Source organism: Dipodomys merriami, unplaced genomic scaffold, assembly GCF_024711535.1.
Source record: "Dipodomys merriami isolate MVZ:Mamm:240054 unplaced genomic scaffold, mDipMer1.0.p SCAF_8, whole genome shotgun sequence".
NCBI lineage: Eukaryota > Metazoa > Chordata > Mammalia > Rodentia > Heteromyidae > Dipodomys > Dipodomys merriami.
Genome location: NW_027206401.1, coordinates 57,445,128 through 57,465,232, shown reverse-complemented (window position 1 = coordinate 57,465,232; position 20,105 = coordinate 57,445,128). Strand labels below are relative to the sequence as shown.

The following is a 20,105-nucleotide window of genomic DNA, read 5'->3' as shown; positions in this document are numbered from 1 at the left end:
TTACAAACTGAAAGTGCTCAGTCTGTTCTTTGTTTTGAGATAGGGTCTTCCCATGCAGCCCAGGCTAGCCACACGCTAGCAACCCTCCTGCCTTCTGTCTCCTAAGAGCTATGCCACCTGTCCACAGCTACCAGCAAAAACGAGGGATTTTTAAAACTAAAATGCCCCCATAAACCAATCTGTAAGAATGAAAGCACAAAATGGTATCTGCCAAGGTTAAACTAAAGTTATACATACATACATACATAGATACATACACACACACACATATATGAAAAATAAATGGCAATAAAATTTGCCTATAATAAACAAGTATATGGAGCTTTAAGATTTATTCAATTTTTTTTTTTTTTTTTTTTTTGCTTGTCCTGGGGCTTGTACTCAGCGTCTGGGCAATGTCCCTGAGTTTCTTTATGTGCAAGGCTAGCACTCTACCACTTGAGCCACAACTTCACTTTCAGCTTTTTCTGTGATTAAATGGAGATAAGAATCTCACAGACTTTCCTGCCTGGGCTGGCTTCAAATCACAATTCTCAGATCTCAGCCTCCTGAGAAGCTAGAATGATAGGCATGAACCACCAGTTCCCAGCTTTAATTCTTCAATTACTTTTTTTTTTTCTTTTCAGTCAGTCATGGGGCCTGAACTCTGGACCTGGGCGCTGTCCCTCAGCTCTTCAGCGCAAGGCTACTGCTCTACCACTTAAGCCACAGCACCACTTCTGGCTTTTTCTGCTTATGTGGTGCTGAGGAATCGAACTGAAGGCCTTATGCATGCAAGGCAAGCACTCTACCACTGAGCCACCTTCCCAGCCTAATTCTTCAATTTCTAAGATGACAAATTTCATAGTACTTTAAAGAATATCATAAAAGGTTCTTTGTTTATAAGCAAAAGACAAAAAAGGTGTTTTTAGCCTGTGTCTAAATAGTTCAATTATTAATATAAACCGATTTTAAAATATAACTTCAAATTTAAATATTTAAACTTTACTAAACTGTTTAAAAACACATTTATAGTTTAGCAACGTATCAATTTAAGCATGCATTTAAATATAAAAATTTGCCGGGTGCTGGTGGCTCACGCCTATAATCCTAGCTACTAAGGAGGCTGAGATCTGAGGATCATGGTTCAAAGCCAGCCCAGGTAAGGAAAGTCTGTGAGACAATCTTATCTCCAATAAACCACTAGAAAACCGGAAGTGGTGCTGTGGTTCAAGTGGTAGAGTGCTTGCCTTGAGCTGAAGAGCTGAGGGATAGCGCCCAAGCCCAGAGTTCAAGCCCCACTACCAACCAAAAAAATGTATATATATACATATATACATATATATGTATATATATATGTATATATACATATAAATTTTTAATTTTCAACTTTATTAGAGAAATGCAATGATGTATTTTCACAGGGAACTAAAATTGGAACCCTAATGAAAGAGCTAAGAGATTAGCATATATACATAGAATGTCAGTATTTATAAATGTTGAACATATATATCCTAAGTCTGAAAGAAAATTTTTCCAAGTATGCATCAAATTTGTAATATTGATGGTTTCCTAATTTGTTTTTTGGTTCTGTTTTGGTTTGGGTGCTGCAGCCTGGTGTTGAGCTCAGGGCCTTCACACTACTAGAGAAATACCTTCAGCTCCTTTCTGTGCTTAGGGTTACTTTCTAGACAGGGTATCACTGTCTGCCCAAGCCAGTCAGAACATCAGTCCTTCGGCTCTTGACTCACCGTGCATCAGGGTTGATGGGAATGAGCCACACACCCAGCTGGGTAAGAAGACACCTTGTCTCTTGCTTGGACTGCCTCAAATGAGATCTCTGCCACCCAGAGTAGCCAGTATCACAAGTGTGAGCCACTACACCCAGCTCGCCTGTTTACAAGTAGTTACAAACCTCTTATCGATATAATTTAACATCATTTATCAATATTGAATGTACATACCAAATAATTTATTCAAGTTCTTCATGTAGTTGCATAATTCTAAATTTTACTTTAATAGAGAAACCCTATGCAACATTAAACCATTGTCATATTTTTCCTGAAATACGAACTCCATAGTAATTAGTATTGGATAGCAAAAATAAGCAGCAAAACAAAGTCAACAGGAACCATCACTGACATGATAATCCTCTTTTCTATGATTGGTTTCCTACAGCTGTCACCTGAGAATGGGATCACAACACCTGCACATAAATATACACACCCTTCCAGCTCCATCCATCGCGAGAATGCAGATCTTCTGACCCCCATTTTCTTTCAAATGTTCAGGATCAACTTTGTATTCCATACGACCCCCAGACACAAGAATCTTTTTCAAGTTCAACTGTCTGGATTAAAACAGAAACAAAACCCCTAAATTACTGTTTTCTAATGCACACACCTACACTTAATTTTTAAGAAATGGCTATTCAAATAACCATCAATAGGTAATTAGGACAAGTAAAGGAAAGTGGTACTGTTTCTGGGACCCCCAACCCCTCCTTTCCTCTTCAAGCAGCTGTTTCGTCCACATAGGCCAACTCCTATTCTCTCAGCCTTTTATTTGCACACACAGATACATTCAATAACTAAATCCCTTTACTACCATTCATTTGGAGGCCAGATGGTGGGTAAGGTTATAAACCCCAAGTGTGCCTATTTTAACAACAACAACTTAAACTTCAAAATGAAACTGAAATGCTATCTTCAAACATGGCCAACCCTAAATACAAGTAGCCACACCTACCATGAAAGTCATCACTATTGCTAATTAATAACTCATCCATTAGGCCACACTTCAGCATATCTGATGTGCACAAAAGTGAGCCCTGCCTGCTGCTAGCCCAGTGATTGTCCTCCCTTTCAGATAGTTTACCTGCATTAAAGAAAAACATTCCTTTCAAATTCCTATGCCATAATCTACTCATAAAAAAAGAATTTTTTAAAGCAAACTTGGATATAATTTGTATCTATGTAATTTAATGCTAGAAGGGAAAGTTTTATAAATAACAAAAATGCAATTAATATCCCACAAAGCAATTCAGACTCAGAAAAAAAAAACTATTAAAGTCAATTCTAAAGTCAATTCTAAATGTTCACATTTCCATACATTCAGTTGTCTTTATAACTAAAATGGGTTCTACAATTAATACAAGTAACTTTCTGTTAAGCAAAAGATAATTATGAGCAAATGAAGTTTGATACTTTCTGCTTAAAAGTTAACTTAATGAGTAGTACCTGTTTATGAAGTTACTATCCCTTTTGCACACGCAAAACATAATTGCATTTTGTGTGTGTGTGTGTGTGTGTGTGTGTGCGTGTGTTGTGTGTGTGTGTGTGTGTGTGTGTGTGTGTGTGTGTGTGTGTGTCAATTGTGGGGCCTGAACTCTGGGCTTGGGTACTGTCCCTGAGCTCTTTTCTCAAAGCTAGACTAGCACACTACCACTTTAAGCCACAGTGCCACTTCCAGTTTTCAGGTGGTTAATTGGAGATAAAATTCTCATGGACTTTCCTGCCTGGGCTGGCTTTGAACTGCATTCCTCAGATCTCAGTTTCCTGAGTAGCTAGGATTGCAGGCATAAGCCACTGGCGCTCACCTCAAATTTACATCACTAATTGCTTTAAAAGTTAGATGCTGCTTCCTCAAATTCTTTCCTACAACCATTCTCTTTCAATAATGAGTTCTATTTGTACAAAGGCTTATTTCTGTTCTTTTATTATGGTAACTAAGTAATATAATCAAATATTGGTCTGAAAAAGGAAACTTTTTTCTATAGAAATCAAACTTTACAATACAATAGCAAAACACTGCAGTAAATGAAATGTGGATCAATCCACTACAGAAGACTGAAATCCATTAAAAATATAAGATTCATCACAAATTACCTTTAAGCACTTGTTCCTACATTATTTGTCTGTCAAGCACAGGTGAGACATTTTGAGTATGGCTTATAAGCTAAAGACAGTGAACTAAAAATTGGCAGACCTATGCATACCTACAATTTCATGATGCCTTTTTCAAACTTTTTGACTACCCAATCAACTATGAGTTCACTGCATACCACAGTAAGATGCTTTCAGGTAACAACAGTCTACACAAGTATATAGATAAAACATGCACCAGTTAGATATAAACACTGGATCTGAGCAGGGTCTTATGATGCACAACTGTGACCATATACAATTACTTCTTTAAAATAGTGGATAGTACATAAAAGGCTAATGAGAACTGTCACAAACCAAGATTATGATTATTTTAGTACAATGTGCCAGATACTTTAAAAAAAAAAAAGTCTGGTGAGCCAGATACTTAAAAAAAAAAGACATTTAACTATGTTTTAGGTACTATTTAACCATAAGTTAACTATATCTCAGGAATACTGTTTTATAACTTACAAAGAAATCTTATATTCACTGGATCCTTGCCAAAAGATAAAAATCATCTGAGACAAAGATTCCTGACTTTCTTCCTTTTCAATTTTTTTTCACTTATCATTTACAAAGAACAGCCTAGCTGGCACTCAGATGCCTGCTGGAAGAGTAGACACATACTTGGACGCCATCTTCTTGCACTGGTAGTCCGCAAGTAAGTAAATGTCTCCCCTGGTGGTGACACATACTGTTGCTCCGTCACCTGCTGCCACCAAAGACAGGCTGATGTCCTTATGGTGAAGGGCAGAGACTTGGCGGGGGGCGGTCACACACTTTTCTCCGTTGGGATCTAGAAGATAACCTAAAACATTACACAAAGAAGTAAGTCAGAAAATAACTGTTTTCAGGCCAATTTATTCTGTAGACACTGGCCTGAAAGATTCTTACCCAGCTGTCCACCATTGAGTCCCATGGTATAAACTGCCTCTCTGGTCCACAGTACCGTATGAAACCGGCCGGCTGCGACACCAACAATTGTCCTTCCTTTCAGATATTTTGCCTGCATCTATTTAAATAGACAAATAAGACTGCAATTGATTATATGTGTGTCACCAAGTACCATTTTTTCAAAGATACAATATCAAGGGTAACAAGAATTTGGTAAAGATGCTACCTCCACCCTCCCGAGCACTAATGCAGTCGCTGCTACCAGTTGCCCACACTCACCCTGACACCCAAACCCCTTTCACAACACAACATATCCCGGGGCAGCCACTTTCAGTCAGCAGTTTTAACACAGACCATTAAACTGGCCTGCTATAAAAACCAAAGCCTTGTACCCTGGGTTATTTTCTTTGTTTCTTTTGCAATACATGAAATCTTTCAGGAAATACAGTACTTTTTAATTTAACATATTCTGGATCTAACAAGTCATATCAGTGACATTTCAAGACAGCTTCTTTAGTATGATGGAATACCTTCAGTGATAGGATGCTAAGCAACATACCTGGACTCTACCTGGTCACTGGCCACAGCCCTATCATTCCACTCTGTTTTCACAACTAAAACGATCTCCAGACACTGTCAAGTGGCCCCGGGAATCTAAACGGCCTCAAGTAAAGAACACTAGACAGGACTCCAAGGTAGCTATATAATGAGAATAAAAATGGGACTAACACCTATTTGCCATTCCTAAAGACGTCTACAAAATGATTAAATATCCTCAAATTACAGATTCTTGGGGAATGTGTATCTTCTAAAGGGATTATCAGAACCACAAGAAGAGCATGGTTCAAGTGGGTCCATCCTTGAGCAAAAAAGCCAAGCAAGAGTGCCAGGCCCTGAGTTCAAGCCCCATTACTGGTACAAAATTAGTTAATCAATTAATTAATTTTAAGAAAGTACAAGATTGGAGATATTCCAAAATAATCCCACCGACTCCAAAGTAAGTGGGTTAAACATCTAATATAAATGTTTATCTAATAATAGGAGGACTATCTAAGTTGAAGAGCTTTGTGAACTAAAAACACTTTTCTCATGTGTGGTAATTTTAAAAATTAAGCTCTAATATACTATTAATTCTATGTATAAGACCCCTGGGAGCTGAGACACCTTGTGTGGCCAGCAGTGGGAAAGCAGAACCAAGAATGGTGAAACCAAGTCTCTTAATATCAACTTACCTGGTATGACATTTATACAGAAGTAAATTTAATGAAGCAAATAAACTTTGTTTCTCTGTGCCTCACCTGCACAGGCACAGGTAATACTAGTTAAGTTTCTTCTTTCTAAGTTTTAAGTAGTTGCACACAGGTCCTTTGTTTCCTCAGCTGTGGGCCTTCAACTCAGGGCCTGGGAGCTGGCCCTGGGATCTTCTTGCATAAGGCTAGTCCTCTACCAGTTTGAGCCACAAAGCCACTTCCTCATTTCTTTTTTAAGGAAGATCAAAAAATTGTTGGTAGTATTTCCTCGCATTTGGGAAGCACTGGGTTTACTCTCCAATACCAGTAATAAAGAAAAAAGGTGAAATCAGGTTTTCTCTCTGTTTATGAATGCTTTAAAGTTGGATCCTGGGTAGGCTGGTACCTAATTCCCCAACTGCTCTCCTTCTTACTCCAAACAAATGCCAGTTTATACTATATTTTATTTTTCCTACCAAAAAATATGAAAAGTATGTATCACTGAAATTTAGCTAAGTAAAACAGTTCCTCAGTCAGTCACTTGTTTTGTCCACATAGGGTTTAGAGTAAATAATCCCCTGATGATAAAAGAGGGTTTACCTGTCTGGGCACATTACAACTGGAAGGTGGAGGAATAATTCCTAGTTGATGAAAAATATTTAGGCCAAATGTATAAACACAGCCGTCTTCAGTTAATACAACAGTATGATCCTTGGCAGCCGCCACCTGGGCACAATTATGCCCACTCAGTCCTTCCACAAGCCTGGGAACCTGAAAAATAAAACTGACTTTACTACCATGTGTTTGCATTACACACTTTCATAAAATGTAGATAGGATATGTTACACGCAAAAAGGTATGGAGATATATGGCTGTATTATAAATAAACTACAGTTCAACAAAGGGCAGATAACTTTAAAGTGATATGGACATTCACGCAAAAAGGTATGGAGATATATGGCTGTATTATAAATAAACTACAGTTCAACAAAGGGCAGATAACTTTAAAGTGATATGGACATTTGATTTATGAACAAAACAGATATAAGGCCTGTAGGAAATGCCAATGGATTAATTAAAATGCTATCCAAGCCCTTACCATATACTAACTATATGCTGTGACTACTGAGAGTGTCATGCTAACAGAGGGAGAAGGGGGAAAAGTGATGAGAATACACGCATGTCCTTCAGTGAGTAACTGAAAAATGTAATATCACATTTCTTTAATCATCTGCCTCAGGTTCAACATTTATTTCAGCTACTTAGGTAAGCCATTTGATCCCAGTCAAATTTTTAACTTCTCTGTACATTTTCCTTATCTGAAAACAGTCAGCATCCTCACCATGTGTAAAATGAAGATAATGCTTACACACTTATACTTCACCAGACTACTGACAGACAGAAGGTAATAATACATAATAAGCATAAACAATGTGTGTAACTAATCTATTATTGTAGCTTTTTCCCCTTTTAAAACAGCCTTTGAGAGATGATAAATATACTAGGTGTCCACCCCCCAAAATAACCTGGTGTTTGGATTTTCTGATACATAATTAATTAGGCTTCTTCTAATTACCATTAACAAAGTTTCAGTATGATAAAAATTAGTTTTATAAGTATGTAATAAAAATACTGTGTCAGGGGCTGGGAAGGTGGCTCAGTGGTAGAGTGCTTGCCTTGCATGCATGAGGCCCTGGGTTTAATTCCTCAGCACCACATAAGCAGAAAAAGCTGCAAGTGGCACTGTGGCTCAAGTAGTACAGCGCTAGCCTTGAGCTGAAGAGCTGAGGGACCGCACCCAGGCCCAGAGTTCAGGCCCCACAACCAACAAAAAACAAACAAACAAAAAGAAAAACTAAAACTACTGTCTCAATTTTTAGACCATAGATACTTTAGTGAAAAATTAACCTGAATTGGGGCAGGTGACTCATGCTTGTAAATGCTCTTAGCTACTCAGGATGAGCTCGGAGGACTGCAGTTTGAAGCCAGCCCAGGCAGGAAAGGCCATGAGACTTCTACCTCTAATAAACTACTTGGAAAAAGCCAGAAATGGCACACTGTGGCTCAGAGTAGCAGAGCACTAACCATAAGCAAAAGAAGCTCAGAGAAAGCACCCAGGCCCTAAGCTCAAGCCCTAGGACCTGCAAAAAGAAAAAAACTGCAAAGCTCGATTATATACTTGTCTAACTCAGTATTCACTACACGTAAAATGTATTCCTTTGACACTAGCTTTATAGCTAAATCCTTAAACATTACATACCAGGAAATTGATGTGTTTAATATACTACCAATTGGTGCATTATTCTCCTGTTAGTTGGGGAAAACTTTCTAATTAACTGAAGCTCTCAGATTGTGAAAGCTTTGCTGAAGCTACCTGACCCATGAATGGCATTTCAATTACCAGGCATGTCTGCTCATCTCCATGGCCCAACCGTCCTCCAGGACCATGGCCGCAGGTGTACACTTGGCCTTTCTGAGACAGAAACACCGAATGAAATTTACAGAGCACCACCTATGGGTAAACGAGAATGCTATTAAGCTTCTAGGAACAAAACTTTTTTGTTTTATAAAAATGAATATCACTAATTGTCTAAGCTAAACAATGGGCATAAGACAATTCACTGTACTATTATTACAACTTTCCTGTAGTAAGAATTACATATACACACATATACATCTTTTAAGTTATGCCTACAAACACTGATATTGACACAGAATGAAGTATGTTACTGTCAGAACACATTAATTTTAAATCTTTAAGTGTCCCTCATTTTCCAATTTAATGAAATACCAAGGAGCAAAAACAGAGCAGAGTGCAAAAAGAGTAAGATTACCAAATAGTAATATGTTATTAACAAAGTAGAAAGAAGATCTACAGTATCTTTTTTAAATAATAATTCTGCTGGGCACCAGTGGCTGACACCGGTAATCCTAGCTACTTAGGAGGCTGAGATCTGAGGACTGAGATTCAAAGCCCTAGGACCAGCAAATCATCATCATCATCATCATCATGTCACTGATAACATAGTGAAAGGATAGTATGTACTTTTTTGCTTTTTTTGGTTGGCCATGGAGGTTGAACTTAGGGCCTGCGTGCTGTCCCTGACCTCTTTCACTTAAACCTAGGGCTTTACTACTTTGAGCCACAGCGCCACTTACAGTTTTTCTCATGGTTAATTGGAAATAAGAGTCTCAAGGGGACTTTCCTACCTGGGCTGGCTTTGAACCATGATCCTCAGATCTTAGCCTCCTGAGTAGTTAGGATTACAGGCGTGAGCCACCTGTGTCTAGCAGTATATGCTTTCTATATATCTAGTTTTAGTGACTATATCTCCAATACCATATTTTGACTTTAAGCAATTTTCAATTTATTTTCAAGCTTTTCTCTTTCTCACTTCCTTTTCTCTTATCTGCCTTATTTTCCGGGCTCTGCCTGCCTTCTCATATAACCACAGGACAAAGACACAAAAAATGGTGGAAGCCAGTGACAAGAAACCATACCACTTATGATTGTGCTTCTACTTACAAACCTAACCCCAGCCACAGATTCCTATTAATGCTTCTGGTAATTCATTGTCTCACACTACTTTGATACAGTTTAAAATCCTTCTCATTTTAAAAATTATTTCCACTATTACTTCGTATATTAGAATATGAGTAAGACTGGGCACTGGTGGCTCATGACTGTAATCCTAGCTACTCAGGAGCTGAGGTCTGAGGATTAGGGTTCAAAGCCGGCTGGGACACAGAAGTCCATGACACTCCTATCTCCAATCAACCACTAAAAAAAACTGAGAAATAGAGCTATGGTTCCAAGTAGTAGAGCGATAGCCTTAAGCACAAAAGCTCAGGGACAGCACCTAGGTGCGAAGTTCAAGCTCTAAGATTGACCAAAAGAAAGAAAAAAGAAAAAGAAAAATATATATATACATATATATTAAAATATTATCCATAGTCAAGATTCTTTGGAAAAGAAAATTATAAGAATTATAAGCTCTAAATATTTAAACATATCCTTAGACCTTTTAGAGAGTTCGATAAATGTTTTTATCAAAAAATAAAAATAGGGGCTGGGAAGGTGGCTCAGTGGTAGAGTGCTTGCCTTGCATGCATGAGGCCCTGGGTTCGATTCTTCAGCACCACATTAGCAGAAAAAAAAAAGCCAGAAGTGGTGCTATGGCTCAAGTGGTAGTGCGCTAGGCTTGAGCTGAAGAGCTGAGGGACAGCGCATAGGCCCAGAGTTCAGGCCCTGCGACTGAACCCAAAAATAAATAAATAAATAAATACATAAAAGCAAAGGCCATTAGCTCATTTAGCAAGTATCTTGAAAGAAAATATAAAACACCTCCATTTACAACTACAACATAAATTTCTTAGGTAGTCACTTTATGAATCAGAAAGAATATATTTTGCTCAATTTTGTTCATTATTAGAATGAATTGTATTTAAAACAAGCAGTGAGTGCTTCCAGAGTTTAAGTCTTCCAAACTTAAAACCTCTGACTTTCTGAAGACCATCTCTGTACCAAGACAACTGGTTACTGTACCAAGCCCAGCTTCTGCTAAAGCTCTCTATCTACCTGGTGCTCAGCAAATATTCTCACCTTGCTTCTAGTCTTCTGGCTAAAATGTATGGTTTTCCTTCTCTCAAACGTATCAAACCTGCTTCACTCTCATTCTGAGGTAAATAAAGCCCCTCTGGTTTCTGTCACTTCATAAAATAATACAACTTGGCAGTACTGGCCAGGGCGTGCACTACTCCACCCCTCACACCATCACGTCGCCACGTGGGCTATGAAGTTCTTTACACACACCTTAGATCATCAGACTCAGCTTTCCTAACCATGCCATTATTCCTTCACCCTTGCACAAAAATCCTTGCTCCTTACAAGTTCAGGAAATCTGGTTCTAACCTTCTCATGACCTAACTCTTGTCGCTCCTTAATGGCTGCTAATAATCATTTAAGAAGAATCCTGAGAGGAGCTCAGACTCATGTCTGTGCACATAAGTGAAATGCAACAATGGTACATATAGTAATACACATGTAACTATACATTCCATGAGCAACACCTGCCCTCTGCACTGCAGCACATGGCATTTGCCTCCTGGCTCTCATCACTCCTGCCCTCACATCCACTTTAGACTCTGACTCCTGTCTATCCCAAGTCTTCTCTCACCCTGAGTGTCATGTAGGTCTGCTGAGATGGCTTACAGATCACAGATCCCTAGTTTTTATGCCAATACTGTGATTCTCCAGTCCATTTTTGTTCCTAACCTCCTGCTCCTAACCTCTCAAATGTAATATTCTCTAGAATTTAATTGTTCTTTTTCATGTTTTTAAAATTACTGATTATCATTGTATCATGGATTTTTAAAAACTAAAATTGTGTAGTATTCTACAGCAATCTGGTCATATAATTTATCAAGATTTCCTATAATTATTGAATTATACAAAGAAATCTAGATAAACCAGAACTGTCCTAGGTAAATCAGACATGGAGAGTTAAAAGTAGTTGTAAGACCTGACCATTTAATCTCAAAACCTGAGCTAACTGTTATTTGGACATAATATGTGAAACATTAGGTGAGAGCTGGTATGTTTCAGACCTACACTGATTCGAAAAGCGAAGAGAGAAAAAGCTCTAAGATCCCATTCTGGTTCAAGAGCAGCTAAGGGGCAGCTATGTCAACAGCAGAAGAATCAGGAGTAAAATACATCACCCAGCAGCAGACTGCAAAGACCAACATACCAGTTAAAACTATCCACTTACTTACATTGAAGAACCTGGTTTAATTATCACAAGTAACATTTAGCTTCCACAAGCATGCTTAAGAAAATAGGAGAAATACTATTTTTTTAATGTAAAGGAATTTTAATTACACAAATGCACATAAATCTACAGAATATCTGAGAAAAGAAAACCAAGAAACGGGTTACAGATAATCAGAAATACTAGTTTTTCTCAAACAGAAATAAAATTATTTGCCCACTTAAAACATGTACATTTTTTTCATTTCTACTATTCCTTGCACAAATTCTTCATTGTATAGAGTATTGTGAACAGTCTAATACAAGGCTAACAACATTTTTGAAAAACTACAATTACTAAGTTTCTGAGAGATTTCTACATTGAAATACGTTATTGGACTTTCAGAACAGTTCAGTTCACAAAGCCCAAATACACCGCTGCAGTGTCACAGGCAGCACTTCCTGTGGTCTGGCACATGGGGCGGCGGCGGTACCTGCTTGATGGGGACCCCGGTCCTGGAGAAGAAGTCCACCAGCTCTGGGTGGTGCTTGCTATTCTGACTTCCATGACCCAGCGTGAAATTCGTGTTATCTCCCCAAGTGTACACATCTGTAGGATCTAACATGAAAATGTATTTTTAGATTTCTCTATTTTCAAAACATACCAGTTTAATTCTAGACATATACTGCCTATCAGTTTATCTAAAACTTGCCTCCTGACAAGAATATAACTACAGTAGTCAGAAACATGACAACAGCTTTTAAAGTATTCATTTATCAATATATTACAGAATTCTAGGAAATTCTAGAAATCAGAAAGCCCAAATAATTTTTTCAAAAAAAGCCTGTCTACAATGTAAGCAATCAAGGATTTTTACTTGTTTAGCCATTGAATCTTAACTGCTAAGTGAATACACGACCACCAGCTACCACCAGCTATATTAACTTCATTTCCATATAAATATGCATAATATATTTTCAATAATTTGTTCTTGATGAGCAAAAATCACAGTAATGATTTGGGTAAGATCTCATTATACTGAGATCAAACTTAAGCTACACAAATTTTCATTTTCATCTTGAATGCTGATAAAGACCTAAAATGGAATATGGCTATTACCTGAAATATAGCATTCCACACACAAATAAAAATGACTGCATCCTTACTTAACTTAGATGCAAACAATGCAGTACCCCACGTAAATCTCTTCTTTTCTGCCAACTCCCATTTCTAAAACCCAAGGGAAGAAACAATTTGGAGATAAGCGGAATTAAAATATGTGGGTAGATCCAGGTGGCTGGCCAGGCCTATAATCCTAGCTAGCTGGGAGGCTGAGATGGAGAAGATTATGTCTTCTAAGACAAAAAGTTAATGAGACCCCTGCTCTCGACTGAAAAAAGCTGGGTGTACTACACCAAACCTGTAATCACCTAGGCCAGGAAACATAAACAGGCAGATTGCTGGCTATGTGAAACCCAAGGGATTAAGTGCAACCCTATCTCAAAAAATAACCAGAGCCAAAAGGGCTAAAGGCATGGCCCAAGTGGTAGAGTACCTACCTAAACTCTAGTACTACAAAAGAAAAATCAGGGGGAGGAAGGAAGGTCTGGGTAATACCACGTATCTGGAAGAGTGAGGTAAAGGAATATAGGGGAGTATATGAACTTGTTCAAAATATGCTATATGCATCTACAGAATTTTCACCATGCCACTCCCTGTGCTATCAATATGTACTAAAAAAATAAGTAATTTTTTTTAATATGTGGGCATAATTACTTCTCTTTTTCTCCATCTACCTCAAATGCTGATACTATTTTCTGGATGTTCATTAATTATAATAGCTACAATTCTAACTACCTGGTTTTTACTGTTGTAGACAAATAGAAATTGAAAAACAAAAAATAAACTTTTCTGAATATAAAACCAAAATAAACATATATCAAAGTAGAAGTTCTTTCAACATAAAGATAAGTCTCCCCTACTATTTCAAATAGAATAAAATTTCATTAAAATTCTTTAAGCTGAACATAATATATTGGTAGACTTTTCTTACCAGTATTCTTGAATACTACATGAGCTGGTCTATCCTTCATTAGAAGATCCAAAGGTGACAGGCCTTCTTTATCTTGCATATACAAACTAACGCCATGCTTTAAAAAAAAAAAAAAAAAAGAGGTAGGGGAGAAAAGTGTATTTTATCAATTTAACTATAATTAATATCTTATTCTTAAATATCAAAGTCATGTGGCCAATAAAACCATTGAAATAAGAAAAATAAAGACTCCCATAGGCTTTTCTAGCCAGGCCAGCTTTGAACCATGATGCTCACTCAGATATCATCCTCCTGAATAGCCAGGATTATAGACTATGGGCTCCCAGCAGGAATTTATTACTATAATTCAAATAAGAAACAAAAATATTTTGTCTTGGGCTGGGAAGGTGGCTCAGTGGAAGAGTGCTTGCCTTGCATGCATGAGGCCCTGGGTTCGATTCCTCAGCACCACATAAGCAAAAAGGAAAAAAAGCCGGAAATGGTGCTATGGCTCAAGTGGTAGAGTGCTAGCCTTGAGCTGAAGAGCTGAGGTACAGCACCCAGGCCCAGAGTTTAGGCCCCACGACTGGACGCCCCCCCAAAAAATATTTTGCCTTGCTTGCTCCTGTATTCCATTCATCCCATCATGGAATAAAGGAGCCAGAGAAAGTTACATAAAATATGCATCATTATTACAGCTTTTCATAAGCAACAAATTTCTTCTAAGGTTTCATGTCAGGAGGGTCTAACCTTCTAAGGTTTAGTAATCAGTACCTGACAGTATATATTTGTTGTACTGTACTTTGGCACTTAAAGATTTTATAGCTTTGAAATTTTATCAAATCTAAGTTCACTTAAATTTTCTATGTGTATATGGTCTCTTAATGCTGATTCACAATACCTGAAACACCGTATAGATAACAGGTGTCATCTATAACATGAAAGCCCTCGATGAAGAACTAGCACTGTGCTCCTTCCCATGACAGGTGAGTTGGAAGACAAAAGAAAGATGTACTGAACAAATCAGACAGCCTCCTTCCAACATGAGAATACTAAACGGGTAGAAGAGGCTTTTGTGGGAACACTTCAACAATAGAAGTCACCCACTGCTGGGGTATCTATCTAGCTAAGATGCTGAGAATGACTAAGAATCTATTAAAAGGACATGAAATTCCAAAGGAAGGGAAGGACTAAAATTCAGGCCAGATCACAATCATTTCAAAATGAAGCTCTGACACATGAAAGGCAACCCCTTCAGCAGAAATATTCAGAGATAAACGAGGTAGGGGATAATAACATATGACAAGAAATGTACCCACTACCTTACATATAACCACTCTGTACATCACCTTGACAATAAAATTAAATTTAAAAAAGGAATCATTCACTAGATACTATACACTTGGACATTACATTTCTAAAAGCTTAAATAAAAAGGATGTACAGAATTTTAGTTCCAAAGATGAGTTACAATACAAGGATTTGTCAAGCACGGTAAAAGCAAACACAACTCATGCTTAGAAAGTGGGATATACGAAAAAGACTGAGAAAAAGATACACTGCACTAAACATGCTTCCAGTTTTAAAAATGACATTACCTTCAACAGAGACCAAGCACAATCAATATGTCCATAAAAAATGCTTCGGTGCAGTGCGGTCCAGCCGGACTCCTTGTCCCTCACCAGTGGGTCTGCTCCTTTCTCCATAAGCCAATCCAACACTCCCTTCTTGCCACAGGAGGAAGCAAGGTGGAGGGCATTTCTGCCAAAGGCATCCTTGGTAGTCGCAGCATTGTAACAGTGACTGGAGAGAAAGGCCTTGATCTGGTTTTCACTCCCTTTTGTTATAGCAGAAAGGATGTCCAAAGCATGCTCCAAGGACCGGCATCGAGCAGTGCAGTCAGGGACGGGAGGATTCATCCTAACTGTCTGTACACTGACTACTTCTTCAGAATAGTCACGGAAGACTGATTTTTTTTTAAATGCAAAAGAGGGCACAAAGGTGCTATTTAGGAAGAATTCTAGAGAATAAATGACTTCTCTCTTTGGATTATAATTTAAGTTCTTACAATAGTATAAAACTATATATCTCTGTATGATCCTTTTGGCACATAAATCAAAACCTATAAATAGTTGTATAAAGTTTATATCAAATACAAGTTCTTTATTAAAAAAAACCAATTCCACAGTTTGTAAGTTATTCCTACAGTGGAGCACCAAGGGGGAGTGAGGAGGGGAACTCCCCCTCCACACCCTCTGAGCCTTTTAAATCTCCATAATTGCAAGGGTGACCTAGAAGAGGAAGAAAGACAAAGTGAAAATACAAATCTCTCGTTCTCCTCAAGTACTGTAGACTCTAGGTATCTATGGGTGCGTGGCTCCACGCAGCCCAGAACTGAAACATCATGAATGCTCAGAAGGCAGCACTGGTCTGTGGTGGCTGTATATGCATCTTCCCCATACCACCTCCCAACTAACTTCCACTACAAACAGGCTGCCTTTCAAATCCTAAGATGTTCACTCCATCTCTTAGAGTACATGATGTGCTTTAGGGGTCTTGCGGTGGGAGGGGGGAGCAGTACTAGGATTTCAACTCGGGGCCTTGTGCATACCAGCACTGAACTCCACTCCCAGCACTGTGTCTCCTTTAAGAGGACCTGAAAAATCTTTATTTCTGAAATTTCTTTATTATCTTTTGATCACTTCATCAAAACTTTCCATAATAAATCTACAGAGAAGGTAGGCTTACTTGACAATAAAAGTACCTCTAGATTTAAATGCCCTGAATTCTTACCTTGAAAAAAGCTATCAACTTTTCACCTTGGTGTACAGTATCTGCAGTAACATCAGTCACCCTCACCCTGCCTTTTACCCTTTGTGGCTAAGGTTAACCTCCACATCTGTATCTCTCTTGCTTCTAGAACCTTCGTTCTCTGTATTTTTATGCTCTACAAGCTATCCCTCTAGAAGCTATTAACACATAAGTCTACCCCTCAAGCTCATAATTCCCAAATCTGCTTCCTGCCCTAGATGTATCCTAACTCCTAGCTCCACATTTATAGTGCCTATTGTAAGTCTTCTTTGAGGGTCAGGTGCTGTGGCTCACATCCGTAACCCTATCTACTAAAGAGGCAGAGATGATGTTCAAGGCCAGCCTGTGCAAAACAGCTCACAGGACTCCAGTCTCAACCAAACCATGTTAGGAGCAGAGGCGTGAGTGCCTGTCATCCGGGATCCTCAGGAAGGATAGTTAGGGAGGTTGAATTCCAGACCCACTGGACACAAACACAAGTTCTATCTGAAAAGCAAAAAGGGCTAGGAAGTGGCCCAAATGGTGGAGCACCTGCCTAGCAAGTATAAGCCCCCAGTACCGTTAAAGGGGAAGAAAACAACGAAAATAAGCATTAATCTATAATATGCCTAGGTATTATGCATCACAGCAATTAAATCTCTAATTAAATCATCTAAGAAAGACACTAGAAAAGAGGTCAGAACCAAGCAGCCTATCCAAAAATCACACAGGTGGAGTTCTGTAGGCCCTATCTACTCTGCACTATCTCACTACTCTCTCAAAATGCAGTTAGGAAATTTCCAGTAAGTAATATACTGTAGCAGAGAAAAATTACCTTTAAAATTTTGGTTATAAGAACTGGAATGCAGTCTGGCCACAGGTGGCTCATGCCTGTAATCCTAGCTACTCAGCAGGCTGAGATCTGAGGATCAGTCAGAAGCCAGTCTGGGCATGGAAGTCCATGAGACTCTTATCTCTAATTAACTACCAAAAAGTCATACATGGAGTTGTAGCTCAAATGGGAGAGCCACCAGCCCTGAACAAAAAAAGTTCAGGGACTGCACTTGGGTCCTGGGTTCAAGCCCTAGGGCCAGCATACACAAAAAAGAACTGGGATGCAAAAGCTATAAACCATGACAATCTAAAACTAATCCCCTTATATCCTTGATTTGTGAAATGACAGTAATGCCTTAGAAGTGTGTATCTTGCCTACCTCCTTGAGGGGAGGTACAAATGGCTTACCCCAGACTTCTCACAAAATATAGTAGGTAGTTAATTGTTCTTTAAAAATGGATTTTAAAATGCAAACACAATTTTAGGCAATTAGTAATTTAGGTTTATTGATGTATTTTCTTCAAATGCTTTCTCAAATAGTCCGTGTATGAGAGTCACAAGCTTCAGTGCAATGCTTTACCAGTTCTGTACCTAGTTTTACAAGAGAAAACTGCTCCAAATCATAGGGACTAAGCATACCTAAACATGGTTTAAAAAAAAAAGGATCGCACTAAGAAAGAAAACTGGTTTTATACCCTTTGTAATAACAAGTAGTACTGTGCTTTTTTATTATCTACTGAATTTTATAGCCCTAGATTTGGGGAATATGCAGTAAGTCAATACAGAATTTCACATTAGATCTTCATACAACTTAGTTTTTTTAAGTTTCTTCATACAACTTAAAATTTTTAAAATTTGTCTTCAACAGTGCAACTCAATTTTTGTAAATATCTGTAATATAATCCTATAGTTTCTATCCTCACCTACCTACTACACTTCAGTTTGTAAGACAAAATTCAAGGAAATCAAAATAGAAAAAGGGAAATGATCGAGAAAGCCTGTAAATTATGGGCAGATACACTAACCACTTGTACACTCTTTCAGTGTACTTTGTTTCTTGAAAAAGTATTCTTACTAAATAACCTAGGCTGGCCTTGAACTCTTGACCCTCCTTTCTGAAACTGAAATTACAGATGTGGGCCACCCCATGTACCATCCTTTTAGTAAATTTTAATTCGAAGTATAAGATATACTGCTCAGTCTCTGCTTCCTGAAAAATATCCTAATATCTGGCTAACACATATTTGTGTGTGTGTGTGTGTGTGTGTGTGTGCGTGCGAGCACGCGAGTACAATCCAGGTGGTTGAACTCAGGGCCTGTGCCCTGTGTGCTGTCCCTTAGTTGTTTTTTTTTCTCTCAAGGCTGGTGTTCTACCACTTGAGCCACACTTCCAGTTCCGGATTTGCTAGTAGCTGACTGAAGCTAAGAGCCTCGGGAGGCTTTCCTTCCCGGGGTTGGCTTCCAACTGCGAACCTCAGATCTCAGCCTGCCTCTCGAGTAGGTAAGATGACAGACGGGCAGGACGCTGGGCACCCGGCTCCACCGCCCAAGTTTTACGGACTTTGGAAAGCAGGAATTGCTGGGGTTATCTCGTGTCGCTCCCATCTGGATGAAAACCATTTCGACCTGCCGGCTGACCACCACCGAACGGCCCCTCTCCGCTCTCCCGACCCCCTCCCCGCAGAACCCCGAGTGCGCTCAAAGTTTGAGAAACTAAGGGCTAGGTAAGGGGTGGGGGGACAGGGGCTCCGAACCCCAGGCTCGTGAGAGGGAGGGCGGACGGCCTCCGAGGAGGGCGTGTCGGGCCGCCGCCACGTCACCCGGCCCCGGGCCCCGCCATTCATCAGCGCAGGGGAGGCCGGGACACCCGGAGGGGACGCTGGAGGCCGGGCGGGGAGGCCCGGAAGGGAGGCCAGCGGACAGCCCGCGTGGAGGGGCGCGATGCCCTGGGCCCCGCCGGACGCTGCCCCCTCCGGGCCCGCGCCCTCGGGAGCCCGCAGCCCGCCCGCACCAGGGGCTGGCGGGAGGCCGCCGCCTGCGCGCGCTGGCCGCGGAAGCCCCCTCACCAGTCGCTAGATGAGGCGGCGTCGCTGGTCCCCGCGGAGTGGGCACGCGGCCGTCCGGGAGCTCATCGTCAGTGGTCGCCGACCGCGAAGCCGAAGGGCGCCAGGCCGTCCGAAGCCGTCAACGTGGAGCCGCCGACTCCGCGAGCGCCCGGACGGGGGAGCCGGGATCGAGAGGGGGGGTCCGGGGGCGGTACTCCGGAATAACACGCGCGTTGATTGGCAGACGCTCTTGTATACGTCTCGGTGATTGGCTGAGGTTCGTGTGTGCCTCGCGGTGATTGGTTGGCGCCTGCCCACAATGCCTAGCGTGGCAGCACCAGCCATTCTCCGGCGCTCCGGAGGAACTTGACCCCCCGGGCCTGAGCGGGGATGGGGGACGGACGGGGTCGAGGGTAGGGCAGGGGTCAGGATGTGGGGGGGTCGGAGGATTCAGAGATGACTGGGGCTTTAGGGCGGGCGAAGGGCGCATGGGGTGGTGGGCCCGGGGTCGGGCGCGGTGTCCGGGATCCGGGCCGCGTTCCTGCCCGGCTCCCCCGCGCGCGTCTCCCCCCCTCCCCCGGGCCCGGCTGTGGGGTCCCCGGAGAAGCACGGGTCGGGTGTTCCTC

General features: G+C 40.3%; 1 protein-coding gene across 1 annotated transcript in view; it reads right to left on the bottom strand.

Annotated features, from left to right (window-relative positions):
- The window catches only part of Ibtk (inhibitor of Bruton tyrosine kinase), a 59,590-nt gene extending 39,925 nt beyond the window's left edge, over nt 1-19,665 (bottom strand). Inside the window, exons 1-9 of the mRNA XM_070010815.1 lie at nt 19,501-19,665; nt 15,409-16,101; nt 13,832-13,928; nt 12,272-12,396; nt 8,430-8,540; nt 6,629-6,799; nt 4,800-4,917; nt 4,533-4,713; nt 2,206-2,329 (exon numbers count right to left, since the gene is read on the bottom strand). Coding sequence (XP_069866916.1) covers nt 2,206-2,329; nt 4,533-4,713; nt 4,800-4,917; nt 6,629-6,799; nt 8,430-8,540; nt 12,272-12,396; nt 13,832-13,928; nt 15,409-15,729 — 1,248 coding nt within the window. The 5' untranslated portion in view covers nt 15,730-16,101; nt 19,501-19,665. The remainder of the gene's footprint in view (nt 1-2,205; nt 2,330-4,532; nt 4,714-4,799; nt 4,918-6,628; nt 6,800-8,429; nt 8,541-12,271; nt 12,397-13,831; nt 13,929-15,408; nt 16,102-19,500) is intronic.
- Nucleotides 19,666-20,105: the final 440 nt, after the last annotated feature.